Here is a 22,200-nt window from a genome sequence, read left to right as displayed (position 1 = left end):
CCAGCACCTTATTCAGTGGTGTTCAGATAACAACCTTGTTCTGAACACCAACAAGACCAAGGAGGTCATGGTGGACTACAGGAGGTCCAGGAGGACTACAGGAGGTCCAGGAGGACTATAGGAGGTCCAGGAGGACTACAGGAGGTCATGGTGGCCTACAGGAGGTCATGGTGGACTACAGGAGGTCCAGGAGGACTACAGGAGGTCATGGTGGCCTACAGGAGGTCATGGTGGACTACAGGAGGTCCAGGAGGACAGACCAGCTCCTCTCCTCATCAAAGGGGAAGCAGTGGAGCATGTTGACAACATCCAGTTCCTGGGTGTCTACATTCCATCTGACCTGACCTGGTCTCTGAACACAGCTCACCTGGTGAAGAAGGCTCAACAAAGACTCTTCTTCCTCAGGAAGCTGAAACATGCTGGTCTCTGCCCTCAGCTCCTGATGAACTTCTACAGAACCTCAATAGAAAGCATCCTCTGTCTTGGTGCAACAGCGTGGTACAGCAGCTGCACAGCTGAGGACAGAACTTATCCTGGGTGGTGGAAACAGCACAGGGGATTGTGGGAAGTCCTCTTCCAGACCTGGACTCAGTATACCGGGTCCAGAGGAAGGCCCGACGTATCGCTGCTGACCCCACCCACCTGGGAAATGGACTGATTGTTCCGCTTCCCTCGGGGACACGGTACAGAAACATAAAAACTCTGACCTCCAGACTGAAAAACAGTTTTTATCCCAGAGCTGTCCATCCATTCCCTCTGAACACACAACAGACTCACTATGTGCAATAAAGAACTGAGTCTTTAAAAAAAAAAAAAAAAGAACTGAGTCTTCACTGGACTGAACTTTACACTCATCCTACTGCTCATGTGCACTACCTCTGTTTACATATTTATAGCTTTCAGTATTTTTTATTTTATTTGTACATAGTGTGCCCTTTTCTATTTTTTTATCTATAGCTGGGAGTCACCAATCGTAATTTCGCAGTGTGGAAACACAATGACAATAAAGATTCTTGATTCTTGATAAATTCGGAATATTTTATATTGTTATTAGAATGTTCTTTTTTCTTGGAATACAATTTAAAAGATTAATCTGTTTTTGTACTTTCTGTTTCAGTCAAATACAGACTTTAAATGTGGTACAAAAGGCTGTGAGGGATTGAGTTCATGTCTGTTACCTCGGAGTGGCCGGCATGCCTTTGTTCCTCGCTCTCTCGCTCTCTCCCATCTTGTCCATCCACGTTCCACAGTTAAAGCGGTTTCCTCCGGTCACGAAACCTGTGGTGTGATCCACCTTAGCGACCACGTTGAACCCTAGAAACAAAGGAAAGACATCGGAGAGGTGGCAGAACCAGAAAATTGTTGTTTGACATCGGCTACTGCTGTAAAAATGACTTCATATAAGAAAAGCAGTGTATAGTATTAATAGTAGTAGTACAGTGTTTGGATGGATCAACAGAGTTTATCGCATCCTATTATACAATAATAAAACCAAAACAGTGTATGTCACATAACTTCCACATCGTCCATTATCTTCCCTCTAGTTTAACACACCCAGCTTGTTCTACCTTCATCTCTCATGTTCATGTCTATCTTGGATCCAGCATTTCTCTCTCTGAAGGAAACTCCCTCCAGGTGGCGCTGCAGAGCCTCCTGGATCACATCATACAGAGGCTGCTCCTATACACAGAAATAAAGTATTTTGTGTATGAAAACACACATTTTGAACATCAGTGCAGCAGTGTCGCCAACTCCTCAGTAAGGAAAGTAGCTATTGGCTGTCCTAAAAGTTGTTAGAAGTCGCTAAATGATGTCATCGCCTAATTTGCATATTTTACCATTTGCATGTAATTGTAATGGACCTTGTAGGACAGTGGAGTTGTGGGAGAGACAAAAAGTGAGTAAAGTGAGTGGTGTGGGTCTCTAATGTGACTGCTGCTGGTTACATTTTTTGGTGGAAAAAAAGAAATGTTAAAAATGTTTCTTAAGAATATTCACAAAAAAATCAACCAAAATCCAGTGAATTTCGCTGGATTTTGGTAGATTTTTATGTGAATGTTCTTAAAGAAAATATTAGAAGTTTTACTGATATATATGGAATCACTTTAGATATTTTTAGGATTTTTTGGAAGATTTTTATAAATTTTTTGAAAATATTTACAAGAATTTTCTTGCCAAATTTGGGGGATTTTTTTGAAATAAAACTTTTAAGGGAAACTTTGAAGGAATTTTTGAAATTTTCTTCCTGAAATTTTTGCAAATTTTCAGAAATTTGGGGAATTTTTTTGCTGAATTTTTGGATATTTTTCAGACAAGGAAACAATATTTTTTGGTGCCTGTAAATGAAGACAGCAGGAGGGTTAATACATCTCAAATTAGGAGGTTACATGAAAGCACAAATCTATTTTTGAGTGAAAAACTGCTTTTTTTTTTTTTTTTTTTTAGCATGTCTGGCTTATTTTAAGACACCTAAGCTTGACAATCCTGGTAAAATAGAGCTTAAAATAAGTTTTCCCAGCTAATTTTAAGTTCTCAATATTCTAAATATCATATCTTATTTCTAGAAATCTGACATGCCATTTTTCACTTGTTCTATTGGCAGATTTTTTTTCACTTATTTCAAGGTAAAAGTTCCTTGAAATAATTTTTTTTCTTGTTTTGAGAGGAGCATTGCTTCCAGTGTATGGGTGAAAACAGTATGAAACTGGTAATGGTGGAGTTAAAACTTAACTGCAGTAGGATGAGGCATGTTAGACCCCTAAAATTCCTGCTGCTTTGTGTGTCTATATGCACAAACAATGGAAGTTTACATTTTATCCTGGTAAACATTCCACGTCTCCGGTCACTACTTTATGTTCAGAATGTGAAATGCCAGAATAATAGTGCAGCTTTTTTCCCCATCACATTCCAAGTGGATCAGAAGTTCACATCCACAGTCAGTATTTGGTAGATGGACCTTTGAATTTTTTAATTTGGGTGAAATGTTTACAATTATTTTTCACAATTTTCTCACAATAAATTGCTGGAATTTCAGCCTAATCCTTCACAGAACTGGTCAAACTAACTTAGCTCACATGCATGTTTTCAGGTCTGCATTTAAATCTTCTATTAAACTGAGTTTTCCCAGAGCACAGAACGTTGGTTTTTGGTGTCTAGATCCTGTAATGTGTGTGTTCACGTACCACCTCTCCAGGTTTGCAGGGTTCAGAGTCATCAGTAGGATACATGCGAGTCACAGGGCAGCGCAGGATCTCATGTCCTTGGGGAACGTGGACGGTGTAGTCCTGCAGAGAAGAACATCACAGAAACAGCGTCAGCAGTGCATCTGTTGCTGCTTATAGGCCTCCATCCTGTACTCTACATCCATCTAATAACAGGAAAGTCCACTTGTGTCTTCCCTGACTGCAAACTGGCATCTCTTCTTTGCTTTTTTTGTCCATCTACTTATGCTCTGTACCTGTCTAATATGTGTAATAATATCAAGTAGAACACCGTCTTTTCCTGTCACAATGGTTTTGACTGTAATAACAGATTCAAGCAGTAAGGTTTTTTGGATTGGAAATGACACAGGTGTTTCCAAATGATGCACAAGAGGAGTGGAAAGAATTATTTCTCAGCTTTTATTTACATTTAAAAGTAATTTTAAGTTAAAAATTTGCTAAGGGTATGAATAATTTCAAGCTTGTCTGTATATTAAGTTACTGTAGAACTGAAATGTGGTCCCTCTTAACCCCCATCCTGCTTCCCAGTAACGCCTCCTCCTACCTGGATGCACTGCAGCCACCACCACACAGCGTCCCTGCAGTTGTATCTGGCACAGCGACCTTCTCCCAGCAGGTTGGGGATCAAACCGTGACGCAAAGTCCCCGCAAAGGCCAGGATGATGTTACTGTGACGATGAGGATGAAGAACGGTTCATGTTAGGGGTTAGTTTATGCAGATTTTTAACAGACAGGTGGACTAATTCGATGTACACATTTGAAATCAATCCCTCTGAAGCAGCTTATGGGCACTCAACCACTAATATCCTCGTATGTAACTAGAAACAGTTCAGATCATGTAAAAATGCACATGTACCGAGCCTCGACGTGTCTTCCAGGGATGATCATCAGTCCTCTGAGGGCGATGAAAGTATCTCTGCCCCAGCAACGGAAAATCCCAGCAGAGAAATGAGGAAGACCTGAACAAACAAGAGGTAATAAATTAACCCTCCTGTTGTCCTCATTTATGGGCACCAAAAAATATTGTTTCCTTGTCTGAAAAAAATCCAAAAATTCAGCAGAAAAATTCCCCAAATTTCTGAAAATTTGCAAAACCTTCAGGAAGAAAATTCCAATAATTCCTTCAAAGTTTCCCTTAAAAGTTTTATTGTAAAAAAATCCCTCTTGTAAATATTTTCAAAATAATGAGTAAAAACCTTCCAAAAAATCCTAAAAATATCTAAAGCGATTCCATATATATATCAGTAAAACTTCTAATATTTTCTTTAAGAACATTCACATAAAAATCAACCAAAATCCAGTGAAATTTGCTGGATTTTGGTTTATTTTTGTGTGAATGTTCTTAGGAAACATTTTTAACATTTCGTTTTTTCCACCAAAAAATGTTCAAAAATTTCCCAAAAATGTTGAAAATGTGGACATCAGAAGTTTCACTTTGAAAATATATTTTTTTCCACATTTTCAAACTTTAAAACGGATCAATTTGACCCGCAGGACACGTGGGATAAAACACCGAACTCGTGTCCATCTATAATCTTCTAAATTGCCAGTTTGTAGCTCTGTGTTTATTCCTAGCACCCAGATTATTCCGTTTTATCCATAAATTCAACATTCGGTGTGTTCTGCTGGACTACCTGCTGCCAGTGAGACGCAGCACTGCTCCTTCTGGCTTGTGATTGGACTGATGCGATATGGGACGCCGTCTAGTTTTGCAGAAAGCGGAGGCAGAGCGGGGAAACGTCCGACGCCGCACATCTGGACTGAACCCAGTGCCAGGTGACGAACGAAGCTGGAGCCGTTCTGGATGAAGCTGTTCAAAGACAGACAGAAACGTGTTTGTTCAAAACCTCACCCGACTGCAACAAACCAGAAGATAAGAATTCCATATCAACACAGCTAAATTTCCATAATCTAAGTCAGAGGAGTCAAACTCATCTTAGTCCATGTTCCAAATCCAGTCCAGTCTGATCTCCAGCAAAACCAGTAAAACCACAGCATAATAACCTATAAATAACCACAACTCCTAATGGTTCCTTTGGTTTAGTGCAGAAATGTTCACATTTAAGGAATTATCTTTTTACTAAACATCATGAACAACCTGGAATTTCTGAAGAAAAATAAATTCAGTTTCATCAACATTCATCCTCAGTTTATCATTTCCACATTACAACTTGCAGATCACAGAGTGTCGACAAAGGAACACAACATTTAGTCATCCAGATCTGAATGATATAGTGTTTTACTTATGATCAAAACAACAAAAGTCAGACAAAAGTCAGACAAAAAAACAACAAAAACAACACAAAATATTACAAAAACGAGGCACAAAACGACAAATAATTTGACAAATGACACGAAATTAAACAAAAAAGGGACAAAAAATTAGAAAAACTACAAAACGACAAAAAATTTGACAATAAATGACAAACGAGACAAAAGCGAGAAAAAACAAAAAAATAGACCAACAACACAAGCAAGACAAAAAAAGCAGAAAACTACAAAAACAATGCACAAAACAATGAATAAAGTGAAAGACAAAATGACAAAAATAAGACAAAAAACATAAGTGAGACAAAAAGGAAACACAAAACGACAAAAACCAGAAACAAAACGACAAAAACATGAGACAAATGACAAAAGTCAGACAAAAAAACAACAAAAATCAGACACCAAATGACAAAAGAACAATGAACAATCTCGTATTTTACTTTAGGATGAAGTAAATGATAAAGTTACAAAGCGACAAAAAATAGGCAAACAACACAAGCAAGAAAAAAAGGACACACAAAACGACAAAAACATGAGACAAACGACACAAAACAAAACAGAAAAGACAACAAATTAGACAAAAAAGTTACAAAGCGACAAAAAAACATAAGACAAAACTCAGACAAGAAAAACACAAAAAACAACAAAAATGACAAAATATTTCAAAAATGAGACACAAAAGAACAATGAACAATCTAGTATTTTACTTTCTGATCAAAACAACTTGTCATGGTCTAGAAATTATTTTAAATTTATAGTTTTACTAATTTACAACCTGCAGTTAATGTCTTCTCTGGAATTTTTACACTTTGAGGGCCGGACTGGACCCTCTGGAGGACCGCTTTTGGCCCACGGGCTGCATGTTAGACACCCCTGGTCTAAGTCATGAAAGCACAGACAGACCGACAGACAGACAGACAGACAGACAGACAGACAGACAGACAGACAGACAGACAGACAGACAGACAGACAGACAGACAGAGAGAGAGACAGACTGTACCTTGACATGAGTTTGTAGGTGGCGTCCAGGGCCGTGGTGTAGGTGGACACCAGGATGGCGTCGAAGTAACAGGGGATAAGGTACCGAGGGATGTGCTTCAGGAGGTTGAACATGGCTCCCAACCACTGACCCACCTGGAGACACGAGGGACAAAACAGGATTTACTGCAGGGACGGTAAACTCTCACATTTTTCTGTGATTAAACTCATCCAGTTTCAAATTAGCATGTAGCAGCGTCCTGTGTTGACTGCTAGAACCGGTAATTCTGCAGTAATTAAGCTGCACTAATTATTACTATTATTATTAATTACCTGCTTAAAAGCTCAAGGAAACTATCCCACTGTGTGTCTGTGATTTTAAGTGCGTCTCTTTGTTTGGTGTTTTTGGTTCGTCAGCAGATTGTGGCTGTTTGAAGAAGTTTTATTTCCAACCTGAGAATTGTTTGGTCTCAGATATGAGACCAAGAAATTGAGCATTTTGTTCAAACCTCATTCTGTTAAATTGCAGTTTAGACATCAACATGCAATTTTCAGGTCAGTATCAGCAGCTAAGGCATCAAAGGATTTTGAGTTATTTTGGTATTAATATAACTTGGGTTGGTGAATTTACTATTTAGTAAGCAGTCCTACTTTTGTTTCCATTGATTTATTTTATTTAAGCAGCAGATACAGCTCCTCAGTCATCCTTTTTTAAACTGTCTTGTCTTCCCAACAGCGAACAGCTCTTTAAAACTACATCCAACTTAGGCACAATCATGACCACCGGTTGTTTATTGGTTACTTCATTTTACCCTGGAGAGCCAGGTATAAAGCAGAACACCAGATCAGTGGATTTCTGGATTTACATGTTGCTGTGGCTGTAATGTTTGTTATTTGAGTGGAATTTTAAGGCCGTTCAATCCTCACCTGTGCCAGCGGTCCTTCTCTGTTGATCAGTCTGTTGGAGACGAAGTCGATCAGCCAGTCTCCCTGTCTGAGGTTCGCACACAGTGGATGGCCGAGGTCGTTGTTGGGACGGATGTCAGCCAGCACGGATATCAGACCTGCAGAGACACAACGACAGCTACGGTCCTTTTTCTGCAGAATATTCAGGACGGTGTGTTTAACTGATGAACAAAAAACTGAACTACAGCAGAACCTCAACGTTACCGAAACTAAAGGGATGTTCTTCTCCAAAACAAAGCAGTCTGACAGCGCTGACATTTTAATTAGGACTGAAAAAATAGAGATTGTGAGTGAGTTTAAATATAAAATATATATAATAAAATAAAATACTAAATATTTTAAATGAAATATAAAAATTCCTGCGGGTCAAATTAACCCGTTTTAAAGTTTGAAAATGTGGAAAAAAAATACATGTTCACAGTGAAACTTCTGATGTCCACATTTTCAACATTTTTGGGAAATCTTTGAACATTTTTTGGTGGGAAAAAATAAATGTTAAAAAAATGTTTAAGAACATTCACATAAAAATCAACCAAAATCCAGCGAATTTCACTGGATTTTGGTTGATATTTATGTGAATGTTCTTCAAGAAAATATTAGAAGTTTTACTGATATACATGGAATCACTTTAGATATTTTTAGGATTTTTTGGAAGATTTTTTAAAAATATTTAAAAGAATTTTCTTGCCCAAATTTGGGGGACTGTTTTTAAAATAAAACTTTTAATGGAAACTTTTAAGGAATTGTTGGAATTTTCTTCCTGAAGGTTTTGCAAATTTTCAGAAATTTGGGGAATTTTTTTGCAGAATTTTTGGATTTTTTTCAGACAAGGAAACAATATTTTTTGGTGGCCATAAGTGATGACAGCAGGAGGGTTAATATTGTACATGGTGACTTTTTAAATAAACTGATAATAATAATAGAATAAGTACAGCTGCTGTGTAATAACCTTGCAGTCCTGCGTATTTCAGGCTCTCCCAGCCGGGGATGTTGTAACAGCCTCCACCATCCTCCTGTTCTTCTGTGTCACAGCGAAACAGCAACACATTCATGTCCGCTAACGTCAACTTCGACATCAGCCTAAAAAACACACACAAGTTTAAAACACTCCCTTACATAGCGCACATATGAGCTGCATTGTTGTATTGTTGGGCAGCATCATATATTCTGTGTCTTATGGCATGGCGTTTGTATGTCTAGACTCAAAAAACAAATGGAAATGTAATAAATATTCCGTGTTTTTTGTGTACACATTTATCAGAAATCGACAACAAAATCATCTCAAACTGTCTGAACTCTAAAATCCCTGTGTGGATTTCAAAAGGCACGTTAACTATTAAAAAAATCATTACAGATATGCCATTTATCAGCCAAAGCCAGGTCTTGTTTCTTAGTGTCTTTGTCTTTTTTTTTTCTTGTATGTTTGCACCGGGGTCTGAGAGAAACAGCATTTCAATCCCGTTTATGTCTTGTACATACGGCAGAATAGCCAATAAAGCTGACTTAGACTTTTTGAAATGTTTTTTTTTTTTCCAACAGTCTGACAAATAATGAATGAATCATCTGGGACGTGAGTTGCTGTCAGGAAGATGATCCAAATTAAGCTTGAAGTTGTGATATTTCATCCAAAACACTTTATCCAACATTTCATTTACAGATTCTGTAAAAATTACAAAATTCCATGTGACTCTTTGGCTGCATTGCAGGCTGAGTTTACACAGAGCAGAGATGCAGCGAGAGGAGATGAGTTTAGAAACAAATAAATCAGCACCATGTTCATAAAGCAAACTGAAAACAATTCTAACAACAAATCCTATAGAAGGAGCAGAGTGTGAACATGTGAAACTCACTGTGCGAGGGGTTTCTGCAGAGCGTCTGGGGGGTTTTCATCGGCCACGCTGCCTCTCCTGTACTTGGGGCTGAACTGGGACAGATAATACCTCAGCATCCCCACCTGTTTCTGGGCTTTGGGGTCCAAACTGACTCTGGAGAGAGAATGAGAGGAAAACACACGAAATGAATTCATCTGCTTTTAGTAAAACATTAAAAGAATGATGTGTGTACTGATGTGTAGCTGTTTTGTGTCAGCTTGTGTGCGTTACCTGAAAGCGATGATGCTGCCAGGTGTCAACTTCTGGAAGATGATTTCCTGCACAAACTCTGATCGGCCTTTAGACGTCACCCCGGCCTGTTTCACCACCATGCTCTCCTCCAACTACAAACATGCAGCTGTTTTACTGATCTGTCACTAACACACAGAAAAATATGTCTCCTAAACATAACAGCAGCAATGTTACCGGTATATGTTCCTTTATTTCCACAGTGTATTCTGGCATCCCGTTGATGTAGCCGTCATCCTTCTTGTAACTCCCAGCTTGGCGTTCCACCGTCCTTGCCTCCAGCACCACTTCCTCAATCTTCCCTGGAGACACACAGAGAAACACTCTGCTGGGAAGCCTAGTTTACAAACTCTAGTAACAAATGAGGCAGACATGGTGAATACAGTGGTCCCTCGTCTATCACAGCCCCCCCCCCCCCCCCCATATTTACTTTATTATTTCTATATATTTAAGGCTTTATAAACCCTCCACACACCACAGAGCAGCACAATGCAGCCATCAGACGTCTGTGAAATGGAGGCCAGATGCTGAATGCTGCTAAACAGGAGACAGAGGAGATGATGCTATGGTCTCTCAGCCAATCAGAGCCCAGCGCTGAACACTACACATTTTATTTAGATTTAATACTATTTTAATATGTTTTAATGATTATTTTTCATATTTTTTACGCTAGAAAATGCTTATTTTACTGCTAAAATAATTAAAATTATGCAGCGATGTCAGAGCTGGTCTGTGACTGAACTATTGTGCTGCAATGCACCATGGGAGTTCTGGGTGTTGGGGGTGTAAATGTCATTATTTTGGTTTATGTTAGTGTTCCAGTGTTTGTAGTGTTTGTGTTTTATTGTGTTTTTGTGGTTCAGTCGGCCTGGTTAGTTGGGTTCAGTGTTGTGTTGTCAGGAGGTGAGTGTGAAGTGTGTTTGATCACTTTCTGCCTCATTTTCTATAGAGCTGCTCTCTGTGTGTCAAAATAAAAACATCTGCAAGTTGTAGAGAGCATAAAAGGCAGATATTCTTTCTCCAGCATCGTTCTTCAAAGCAGCGTGCCACAATAATAAATATATAAAACTATCTATATACCACAAAAATCCCGTGATATAGCGAAAAATGTGCGATGCAGTTAGACCAGCAAAAAGTGAACCGCGATGTGGTGAAGGACCGCTGTACTAAGGAGAAAATACCACAGAATATTATAAATACATGTTCATAGTCTAACATGAAGGTGACTGTTGTTGTAGAAATGCTGTAGTCGTACCAGGTATGAACATGGGTGGGACGTTGGCATCGTACTCGTGGGTTTTGGGGTTCCAGAAAGCAGTTCTGCTCACGGCTACAACAGACTGGTGGGTGCTGGGACAGTGACGAGTAACGGCAACGATATCTGCATCTACCTGGTCTACGTACACCTGAGGACGAGCATTACAAACAACTGGAGTGGATGGAGACCTTAACTGCTTTGTATTAAATAGAACTCATAAGAATGGCATGAAACCGTCTTTAGTATGAAATCGTTGCATTTTTTTCTGTGTACATTCGTCATGCTGCTGTACCTGCATGAATCCCTGGGCAGCCAGCTCCCAGTGCAGTTTGTTCAGAGCTAGTTTTCCTGCTATGATGCCAGACTGGAATCCAACCTCACCAGTGGAGGTCGGGGCTGCCGAGGGGTTCCACTTGGGATAAAACCGCTCCTCCTTCACCACAGAGATCTACAAACACAAACACACAGATGAGGAAGCAGCTCAGCAGATGTGTGATTAAAAACAGCACACCACGTTTACCCTGAATAACTATTTGGAACGACCGAGTCATTCTGAAATGATTAAGGTGATTTTGTAGGGGAATACATCTACATAGAAAATAAAAACTGTAAAATTACATCACTGTGAAGACTTTTTTTGTGCAAACTTTAGCAAAACATTTTTCATATAACACTGGCACAGACATCCAAAATAGGTTTCTACACCAAATGTCATTCAGATCATCATACAGAACGTTGTAGTTCCAATTTAAATGGTCAAACCAAACGAACCACGTTGCCTCATATAGTGGCAGCGATTACAAGACGCTGCTTTTTATCCACATCATCACTTCTGCAGCCAAAGTATTTCTGTACAGCTGACTACAGCTGCACATTTATGACCAATAGGATCATCACAATCATTTTTATCAATATTAGGATCACAATTATGCATCAATATTCACTGATATAAAGAGGAATGTACGTATTGTTTGCATTAGAGAGAATTTGGTATGGAAATGGACAACTTTTTAATTTCTGCAACAAATAAAGTGATAATAGGGACTTTGTTAAGTGAATATACAACACTATGAAATACTGACAGAATGCAGAGCAGAGCTGCATCAGATGAAGTGACAGCTTGTGTGTACGTGTGTTCATAATTAACCTGATGTGGCACTAGTTCATCATATCCTCTGGTGGAGCCGGTAGCGCAGCAGGCCATAGACACAATAGCAGAGCTGGGCAGAGAGTCCAAAGCTGAACGGAGCTGGAAACAAAAACCCAACAAGCAGCCATTTAAACCTCAGCAGACAGTTATCAGTCATCAGCCACAATCTGTAGCTGAAAGTGACAGACGCCCACCTGGATGGGACACTCGTTGTCGTGGGTTACGTCCAGGAACATGGCGTGAGCGATGGAGGGCATCAGTGGGCGGAGACTGGGCTGAACAAAGGCTCCCACCGGCTCGCCTCCGTAGCGATACACCAGCCGGCCTTCTTCATGGCTGTCACCGGCCGACATGGCCTCTATGGACAGTGTGAGTGGGGGAAGGTTAAGCTGTGAGATGGGGAGGAAACAGCACGACACCAACCAAACAGCACGACACCAACCAAACAGCACCACATCAACCAACACGTGCTGCAGAACCGCAGATGAGTTCACTGAAAGCTCAGTGCAGCTCAGCTCTGGACGCATTCCAGTAGAGACATGCAGATGTTTTTCCTGTAACCCTTTAAAGGGCACTCACTGAAATACGTTGAAATTCGAAATTTCAACCCTAGAGTGTTATTGGAGGACATGAGACTTTTTTATTTTTGTGACATTTTTCAAAGTTTGTAATTTTAATGTTGAAATTCAAGGCCACTGAAGTTACCATATATGGCTCCTGCCTGTTAGTGGTAAAAAAAAAAAAAAAACATTCCAAGAAATGTATATATCATCACTGAGCACAACTACTCAACTTTAAAATGTGTCAGTTTCGTCAGTTAACCACGATTAGTTCTGACGTTTCAACCAAAAATATGGAAGAGGACCAAGCTGCAAGTCCATCTTTTCCAACTTTGGAGAAAAGAGAAAGTTTGATCCGTTCCAGGTCTCTGCAGATTGGTCAAATGCCACGATGTAGTGTGATGTAATGTAGAGTGACCTTCGCTGATTGGCTGGATGGAAACCACATGCTTCTCCACCTCACTGAGAGGCAAATATTTAATGTGTGTGGAAGCTACCAAATATGATCACTTCAGAAACTCCGGTGGGGTCCAAACGTTTGTCACACTAGTGAGGACATTTTTGGTTTGGTTTTATTTAGAATTGATCACAAAACGGTTCGTTTCAAAAGTCAAAATGGGCTCAACAATTAGAGCGAAACTTTGAATCTCTGAACATGTCCATAAACATGTCCATAAATATTGGAACACTCATTACGGGATAAACTAGAGACTGTGTGTAGGTTCATGTATTAAACATATACTGTACCTCGGATGAGCGATGTGATTCCTAGCTTGGTAACAAAGATATTGTCCAGCTCCTCGCTGCCGGTGAATAGTTCAGCCACCACATACAGGTTAGGACACACTCTTTTGGCCACGTCCAGCATGAACTGGTCAACCACAGCATGGCAACACACCAAAACCAGCGCAAGAGGAGAGAGTAGAGGAGGACGGGTGCAAGGCAAGCATAAAAAAAAAAAAAAAAAAAAAAAAAAGATTGGAGAGAGGGAGAAAGAGGAGGAGGAGAATTAATGTGAAGGGGACATAGTTGGTTAGTGATAGCAGGCCTCAAAGTAAACACAATGTGCAGTCATGTAGCAACAGAGAGGAAAGAGGAAGGTAGAGAGGGGATTGTTTGGGTGTGGAGAGGGAAAATGCAGAACGATGCAGTGAAAAGAGAAGAAAGAGACAAAGGCATAAAGTTAGTCTGTGCATGAGTTCAGTACCTCGTATGAGGCTGCTAATTCCCAGCCGGTTAACAAACACATTGTCAATGAGCTCGCTGCCTGTAAAGAGCTCAGCTATCACATAAAGATTGGGTCTGACCACTCTGGCTGCGTTTATCATGGCCTGGACGAGGACAGGGAGAGAAGAAGAAGCTGCTGTTAACAGGATAACAACCACAGAGAACCACACTGCTGACATCAGAGCTGCTCTTATCTTCCTCTAAATACCATCAATTAACAGGGACAAGGACACTACACCAGTCAGTGTCAGTCAAAATTTGCAAGATCTTCAGGAAGAAAGTTACAAAGCTTCCCTTAAAAGTTTTATTTAAAAAAAAAAAAACAAAACTCAAATTTGTCGAGAAAGAAAATTTAAAACAAACAAACAAACAAACAAACTAAAAAATAAAGAAAAATCTTCCAAAAAAATCCTAAAAATATCTAAAGTGATTACATATATATCAGTAAAAGTTCCAATATTTTTTTTAAGAACATTCGGAAAAAAAAAATCTATCCAAAAATTCAGAAAAAAAATTCCCAAATTTATAAAAATTTACAAAATCTAAAATCTTCAGGAATAAAATTCCATAACAGCTTCCCTTAAAAGTTTTATTTTTAAAAAAAAAATCTCCAAATTTAGCAAGAAATGAAAATTTTTAAAAATTAAAAATAAAAAAAAGTAAATATTTTCAAAAAAATGAATAAAAATGTTCCGAAAAAAAATCCTAAGTGATTACAAATATCAGTAAAAATTCTAATATTTTCTTTAAGGACATTCATATAAAAAAAAATAGATTTTTTTTTCTGAATGTTCTTAAGAAACATTCTTTTTTTAACATTTCTTTTTTCCACCAAAAAATGTTCAAAAAATTTCCCAAAAATGTTGAAAATGTGGAAGTTTTCACTGTGAAAATTCATTGTTATTGTCAGTCAGTGTCTTCTCTATGTTCTAGCAGGATGTCTAAACTTACCCCTGAACACACCTGTCAGTATAGTTGGGTAAGTTGCAGCAAACAATAAACAACAGAAGTGAGTACAGCACTGCGCAATATCACTTAAATGTCAAGTAATTAAAAACTGTAATAATTATGTCATTTATATGTGTAAAAGAGCAGTTTTTATACTTATGAACAGTCAGAAACACACACAAAGCAACAAAAGTAAAAACACACAAGTTAGAAAACCTGTGATTACTCAAACAAACCTGAGAACATCTGCACACCTGTAATTATAAAATGACCTGTGATCACCAGAACTGTTTCAGCTCTCCATGTTGTAGTTGGATTATGTTCATATTGTCATTTCTCTTTACAGAATAGCGTTACTTTTAAACCGACAACTCAATAAGGAAAGTATGGTCTTTTTTAGGGACAACGGAACCCATACAACACATAATGAAAAAACACAACATCGACACAGCAGTAAAACCACATAGAAAACTCCAGCAGCTACTAGTCCATCCAAAAGAGCACTTCATCACATGTCATCAACACACCATCAACACTTCATCAACACATCATCACACGTCATCAGGACGTCATCAACACATCATCAGCACGTCATCAACACTTCAACACATCATCACACGTCATCAGGACATCATCAACACATCATCAGCACGTCATCAGCACGTCATCAACACACCATCAACACTTCATCAACACATCATCACACGTCATCAGGACGTCATCAACACGTCATCAACACGTCATCAACATGTCATCACATGTCATCAACACGTCATCAGCACATCATCAACACTTCATCAACACATCATCACACGTCATCAGGACGTCATCAACACATCATCACACATCATCAACACGTCAACACCATCACACGTCATCAACACATCATCACACATCATCAACACGTCATCAACACTTCATCACACGTCATCAACACATCATCACACGTCATCAACACGTCATCACACGTCATCACACATCATCAACACGTCATCACACATCATCAACACGTCATCAGCACTTCATCACACGTTATCAACACGTCATCACACGTCATCAACACGTCATCAGCACGTCATCAGCACGTCATCAACACTTCACACGTCATCAACACTTCATCAACACGTCATCAACACGTCATCACACGTCATCAACACGTCATCAACACGTCATCACACGTCATCAACACTTCATCACACGTCATCAACACTTCATCACACGTCATCAACACGTCATCACACGTCATCACACGTTATCAACACGTCATCAACACTTCAGATGACGCTCTGAGGAAGACTGCAGATGTAGTGGAAACATGTCAGCCACGTAAAACCAGACTTTCTTTATTGATTTGTCGGTTGAAAAGCAACGCTACTCTATATCTAGATGTTGTGTCTATCTGCATGTCTGTATCGTGGCTTCACATGGAAAAGAACTGCCAGAGGAAAGTAAAAATGTGACTGTGAGGCTTCACAAAGATGGAAAAAGACACAACATGCCCCCACCGCATCCACTAGATTTACATCCCCCAACAGCAAAAATACGTCAGCTAAAATAAAAAGTTCACAACAAGTTAGAGCATCAGAAATGTTGAGTAACAACTATGAATGATTCTGAATCCAAGTAATGCAGTGTGAGAAAGGTGTTATATTGGACTCATTTTACTGGTCAATCAGCTTATTTAAAGTCCTGTCTTCTTAACTGCAGGATACTATGATAATATGTGACGATACCTCAGCAACATGTAACGGTGTAGAGTGGCAGTTGTCCAGTCTGACTCCGTGGAAATACTGGGCTGTGATTTCAGTGTATTTCTGCATGTGAGCCCACAGGTATGGACAGTCCTCTGGTCCTTTGCCGTAGCGGAGTTTGACGCTGTCACCCCAGCAGATCAGCTCCCGCCGCAGGTACACGTTGGAGCCTAAAAACAAAGATGCATCTGAATACCTGATGCAAAAATCCAGCTTCAACTTCAACTGTCATTCAGCAATGTACATAGTACAAAGTTAAACCTCCTGTTGTCCTCATTTACGGCCACCAAAAAAATATTGTTCCCTTGTCTGAAAAAAATCCAAAAATTTAGTGAAAAAAAAATAAATCCCCAAATTTGGCAAGAAAGAACATTTTTTAAAAAACATTTTAAAAAAATTTAAATTGTAAATATTTTTTAAAAAATGAATAAAAATCTTCTGAAAAAAATCCTAAAAATATCTAGTGATTACATATATATATATATATATATATATATATATATATATATATATATATATATATATATATATATATATATATATACATATATATATATATATATATATATATACATATATATATATATATATATATATACATATATATACATATATATATATATATATATATATATATATATATATATACTGTATATATATATATATATACACATATGAGTAAAAGTTCTAATATATTCTTGAAGAACATTTGGAAAAAAAAATCAATCCAAAAATTCAGCAGAAAAAATAAAATCCCCAAATTTATATATAAAAAAAATTAATTAAAAAAAATGTTCTTCCAATATTTTCTCTGAGAACATTCGGACGAAAAATCTACTAAAATTCAGCGAATTTCACTGGATTTTAGTTGATTTTTATGTGAATGTTCTTAAGAAACATTTTTAACATTTTTTTTTCCACCAAAAACTGTTCAAAGATTTCCCAAAAATGTTGAAAATGTGGACATCAGAAGTTTCACTGTGAAATTAGATTTTTTTCAACATTTTCAAACTTTGAAACGGGTCAATCTGACCTGCAGGACGACATGAGGGTTAAATGAAATGACACTTCTCACATCCATTCACAGTGCAGAAATAAAAGTAATACTATAAAAAGTTAAGAATAAATAAAAGGTAAAAATAAATATAAAATAAATTAAAAATACTAAAATAAATTAAAAAAACAAAAACACAATCCTACTCGCTACTGGGGTGATAACGAGGGTGGGTAATGTGACTGCAGTTCTGGGTATGGGGGTGATGGGGGTAATCCACATTTTATAGAAACTAAAATGTGCTTATATTGCAGAAATATCGTCAGCATTATTCCGTTGTCTGTACTGCTTTTGTGTCGAGGTGTTGCTTTCTATTTTAACCTGGTTCTGCAAAGTTTCGCAGCGGATCGTCGCCCATCACCCAACCGTTGTGAGCCAGGAAGTGCGACGTTTTGTCCTGCTGGTCGAGCAGCTGCAGCTCCTGCTCCAGAGTCATGTCCTGGTATGGGAAGGTGAAATACCTGCAAGGGAAAGATGAAAACGATGAGGTCCACCTTCCTGACATTATCATGATCCTTATTCTACCGCTGTGGGGATAGTTGTAGTTGCCATTTATATCGGCACTACTTTATATGTGGTATTATTGTGTTTGTCAACTTTCACATTACACAAAGAAGAGAAAGGTTACACAGTCACTGATTTGTTCCAATATTCTTGGTCCTTTATTTCAAAGAACACTGTTTTCAGAACTCAAGCAGGAACTTCACTGAGAGCAATTATGGGCCCAAGAGAATGAACAATTTCCAATTTTGAATTTTTGAAAAATGAGCCTTTTTCATTAAAGTCATAAATGAAAACTTCTACTTTGCGCACAAAATACCTCTTACATATGTAGATTACCATGAAATCAGCAGAGTACATCCCTGCTGCACGTGCATAAGGTGATTTCATTTGGATTTTACCAGGTAGGGTTCCTCTGAAAACCTTGAAATTTTTTTGGCAGGGCCTATGTTTGACCACATTTGTTTCTTGTCCATCCTACTACCTGTCAAAACCACTTTAAATACTCAAATTCATTTTAAAATCATGATGCCTTGACATGTGTAAATACTGTATTCTATAGATTTTAAAATTAGAAGTGTTTTTATAGTATTGTACAGCAAATTTTTTATCTATCTGTAGTCTATCTATCTATCTATCTATCTATCTATCAATCTATCTATCTATCTATAGTCTATCTATCTATCTAGTCTATCTATAGTCTATCTAGCTATAGTCTATCTATAGTCTATCTATCCATCCATCCATCTATCATGAACCTCAGCAGAGAAGAAAACATCCCATTCTGTGTCAGTCAGCACCAACCTTCATGCAGATGACCATCACTGCTAACTAGAGCTAAGTCTGCAGGTACTATTAGAAGGAGACAGCGTATGAGATCGCAGTTTCCCAATCTGGGCAAGGTGGATCAGGTCAGGAGCACACCAGGAACATACTCGTTGTTTTCTGTAACGGTAGAGATTTAGTCTCCCAAGGTCGGAGTGGTGACATAAAGTCCTACTCAGTGAACAATTGGTGCTGATGACCTGAGCTGTGGTCCAATGGCATGTGGTCAGAGTGGCTGGTCTCAGGAACCATCACTCTCCATCCAGTATACCTGCTAGATTTGGCTCCTAGTGATTTCTTCCTTTCCTTTCAAAGTGAAATTCAGGTTGAGGAATTACTGGTTGGACATAGTTTCAGAGACTCTGCGCTCATTGCAGATATTACTGAAAATAGGACTTCTAGAAGTGGTGTTGTATCTCTGTACAGGGAAACTACTTAGAGAAGGATGGTGGCCAAAGTTTAGTCTTTGAGCTTTTGGATCACTCATACTATGCGTCATCTTTCTCACTAAATCCACGTCTTTACACTCCATTACCTGGTGACCAGAGGGTTCTTCTTGGAAACAGGACCCAGTTTGGGGCCGTGGTTGGCCAGACGTTCATACAGAACGTTTCCCACAATACAGTTGGCAGCCTGGTGGGAAAAATAAGGAGAACATGGTGAAAAATGATGAAGTGCCATACTATATGCAGAATACACAAATCACTAAATCACAAATCGGAGTTTTTCAGTAATGATTGGTGATCTGTCCTCCTCTCGTGTGTCTCTCTCTTATGGAGTACCCAAGGTTCAATTCTTGGCCCTACTTTGTTCTCCCTTTATGTGCTGCCTCTTGGGTCAATTATAGCAAAACATAATCTGTCTTTCCACTGTTATGATATTCAGATTTATCTACCAGTGCAACCAACAGAAAGTGAGGCACTAAGTAGTGTAACTAGCTGTATTAGGGACATTAAGGAGTGGCTGTCATCCAACTTTTTACTTCTGAATGAGGACAAGACTGAATGCATTGTGTTTGGGGGTACTGATACTGATATATCAAGTTTCAATTCAATGACTGAGAAAATCTTGGGGTGATATTTGACAGACTAGAATTTCAACAAACAAACTGACACTGTTGTCAGAGCAAGTTTCTTTCAATTGCACCTTTTAGCCAAAATCAAGCCTTTCTTAAACTGCACTGACCTTGAAAAAGCTATTCATGCTTTTATCAGCTCCAGTCTGGACTACTGCAATGCACTTTACATCAGCATCTGCCAGTCATCTATCAGACGCCTGCAACTTGTGCAAAATGCTGCAGCATCTTTTAACAAACACCCCCAGACATGAGCACATCACCCCGGTCCTTTACTCTCCACTGGCTTCCAGTCTGGTCCAGAATTCTTTTTAAACTTTTATTCTTTGTTTTTAAAGCTCTTTACGGTCTCGCTCCACTTTGTTTATCAGATCTTTTAACTTTAAAGGACCAATCAGAGCTCTGAGGTCATCCAATCAGCGGCTGCTTGAAGTACCCAGGTCTAAATAAAACCCTGGGGTGACCAGGCGTTCTCTGGACCTAGCTTCCCCCGACATGCACCATCACTGACCTGGGTCTGTTTAAATCACAGCTCAAAACCTTCCTGGTTAAAAGGGATTTAATACCTAACGGCAATGTGACATTTAATCATTTTTATTTCTTTTAGATGTTATATTTTAGTGCTGTTTTATTGCTATTTATTTTATTGTTTTATTGTATATTTTACGGGCTGCACAGTGGTGTGGTGGTTAGCACTGTCACCTTGCAGCTAGAAGATCCCTGGTTTGCATCCCGGCCTTCCTGGGATCTTTCTGCATGGAGTCTCCATGTTCTCCCTGTGCATGGTGGGTTTCCTTCCACAGTCCAGAAACATGCTGAGGTTAACTGGTTATTCTAAATCTGTCCGTGAGTGTGATTGTTAATCCTGTTTTAAGTGACTGTAGTGTTTTTAAGTTATTCTCTTGTTTTTTACTGTGAAGCTCTTTGGTCACCCTTTGGGCTGTTGGAAAGGACTATACAAATAAACTCTGATTGATTGATAAACAATATTATAATGTTCAATATCTTGGGAGTTAGAGTGAATAAATCTGTGTGAGCCGTAGGAATAAATCACACAGGACATTTTGACATTCCCAGTATCGATATCAGCATCTCCTCTCTGACTCCGTCATGCCAACACGTTCACATGAAGCTTCTCAGACACATCATCCTGTCACGCTCCGTCATATACTGCTGCTGTGTTGCATTCTTCTTAAGGTGTTACGTTGCGCTCGACCATACCTGCTCCTGATGCTGGTGCATGATCTGATGCTGTTCTTCATTCAGCTCGTTCAGCTTCTGTTTCAGCCAACCGCAGCAGTCCTCGATGTGCTGAGGGGAGGAGCTACAGAGAAACAAAAAATAACGCCACTCTGCACTCTGCAAAGCTCTAAACACGTATACATGCTATGCCTAGCCGAGCACAGGAATAGTGCAAGAAGCAATGATATGACTACTGATCAGACGCCTGACAGATTTAACTATTTGAACGGGTACATGGTATTTCACTTTGGCATACATTCCTGCTTTTTTATGGTGCACATTTTCAGTCACAGGAATGTCAACCACAAACATGTAAATTCGGCTTCCTACTTAAAAAGTTGCCATTTTCAGTATCTAAAAGGCATGTATTACGCTGATGTTTTCTTTCTTTTGAATACACGTTAGTAGTGTCACACTTCACATAGTTTTCTGATATTTTAGTGTTGGACATTACAGACTTTTACAGTAAAGGCAGCTGAAAGAAAAACCGGATTTATCAAACAGAAATCTTACATTTTTCCCATTTTATTTGAACAAATGGTCACTAACAGACTGGCTCTGTTTGTTAAAACAAGTGTTGCTGGCAGCTAACTAGCCAAATGTCCACACTGATTTCAGTTTTGAAAAAAATTAAAACATTTATAAACGGTAGAGATGTCCGATATTGTCTTTTTTGCCGATAACTGATACGCCAATATTGTCCAATTCTCAATTTCCGATTCCGATATCAACCAATATCTGTGGGCTATTCAACTAATTCTAGGTAACATCTCATATCTGCTGTGGTGGAATTAACACATCAGGCCTCAATTTATTGTGATGCTCCATTGGATGCATTCTCAGATGCAACAAGGCTTTCAGATGGAAATATTGTCTGTAAAATAAGAAAACTACTTCAACTGAACTTATGGAAAAAATGACTTATTTTTTTATTGTCTCTAAAAACCATTCCCACTCTCCCTCCCTCTATGAATCTATTACAATGTGGCAGCTATACTATACAATTTAGAAAACCGTCAGTTAAATCCAGGCATTATTTTATCGGTTTTCATGATA

At 38.7% G+C, this 22,200-nt stretch overlaps 1 protein-coding gene across 6 annotated transcripts in view; it reads right to left on the bottom strand.

Moving 5' to 3' along the window:
• Nucleotides 1–22,200, bottom strand: part of agla (amylo-alpha-1, 6-glucosidase, 4-alpha-glucanotransferase a) — a 53,406-nt gene that overhangs the window by 8,110 nt on the left and 23,096 nt on the right. For 4 of the 6 annotated variants that reach the window (XM_055014312.1, XM_055014309.1, XM_055014313.1 and 1 more), the window contains 21 exons: nt 21,124–21,226; nt 19,363–19,460; nt 17,823–17,962; nt 16,430–16,617; nt 13,729–13,852; nt 12,156–12,319; nt 11,959–12,060; nt 11,104–11,259; nt 10,809–10,959; nt 9,731–9,855; nt 9,536–9,648; nt 9,284–9,418; nt 8,383–8,513; nt 7,395–7,531; nt 6,490–6,623; nt 4,856–5,031; nt 4,078–4,180; nt 3,766–3,889; nt 3,183–3,284; nt 1,569–1,680; nt 1,179–1,314 (listed from right to left, as the gene is read on the bottom strand). In XM_055014312.1, the coding sequence (XP_054870287.1) occupies nt 1,179–1,314; nt 1,569–1,680; nt 3,183–3,284; nt 3,766–3,889; nt 4,078–4,180; nt 4,856–5,031; nt 6,490–6,623; nt 7,395–7,531; nt 8,383–8,513; nt 9,284–9,418; nt 9,536–9,648; nt 9,731–9,855; nt 10,809–10,959; nt 11,104–11,259; nt 11,959–12,060; nt 12,156–12,319; nt 13,729–13,852; nt 16,430–16,617; nt 17,823–17,962; nt 19,363–19,460; nt 21,124–21,226 (2,754 nt within the window). Of the gene's footprint in view, nt 1–1,178; nt 1,315–1,568; nt 1,681–3,182; nt 3,285–3,765; nt 3,890–4,077; nt 4,181–4,855; nt 5,032–6,489; nt 6,624–7,394; nt 7,532–8,382; nt 8,514–9,283; nt 9,419–9,535; nt 9,649–9,730; nt 9,856–10,808; nt 10,960–11,103; nt 11,260–11,958; nt 12,061–12,155; nt 12,320–13,268; nt 13,393–13,728; nt 13,853–16,429; nt 16,618–17,822; nt 17,963–19,362; nt 19,461–21,123; nt 21,227–22,200 lie in introns of all 6 variants that reach the window. The other 2 variants (XM_055014310.1, XM_055014314.1) reach the window with 1 other exon arrangement.

Source organism: Amphiprion ocellaris, chromosome 10 (assembly GCF_022539595.1).
Source record: "Amphiprion ocellaris isolate individual 3 ecotype Okinawa chromosome 10, ASM2253959v1, whole genome shotgun sequence".
NCBI lineage: Eukaryota > Metazoa > Chordata > Actinopteri > Pomacentridae > Amphiprion > Amphiprion ocellaris.
Note: the sequence above shows the minus strand (reverse complement) of the source record. Positions and strands in the feature narration are given on the sequence as shown.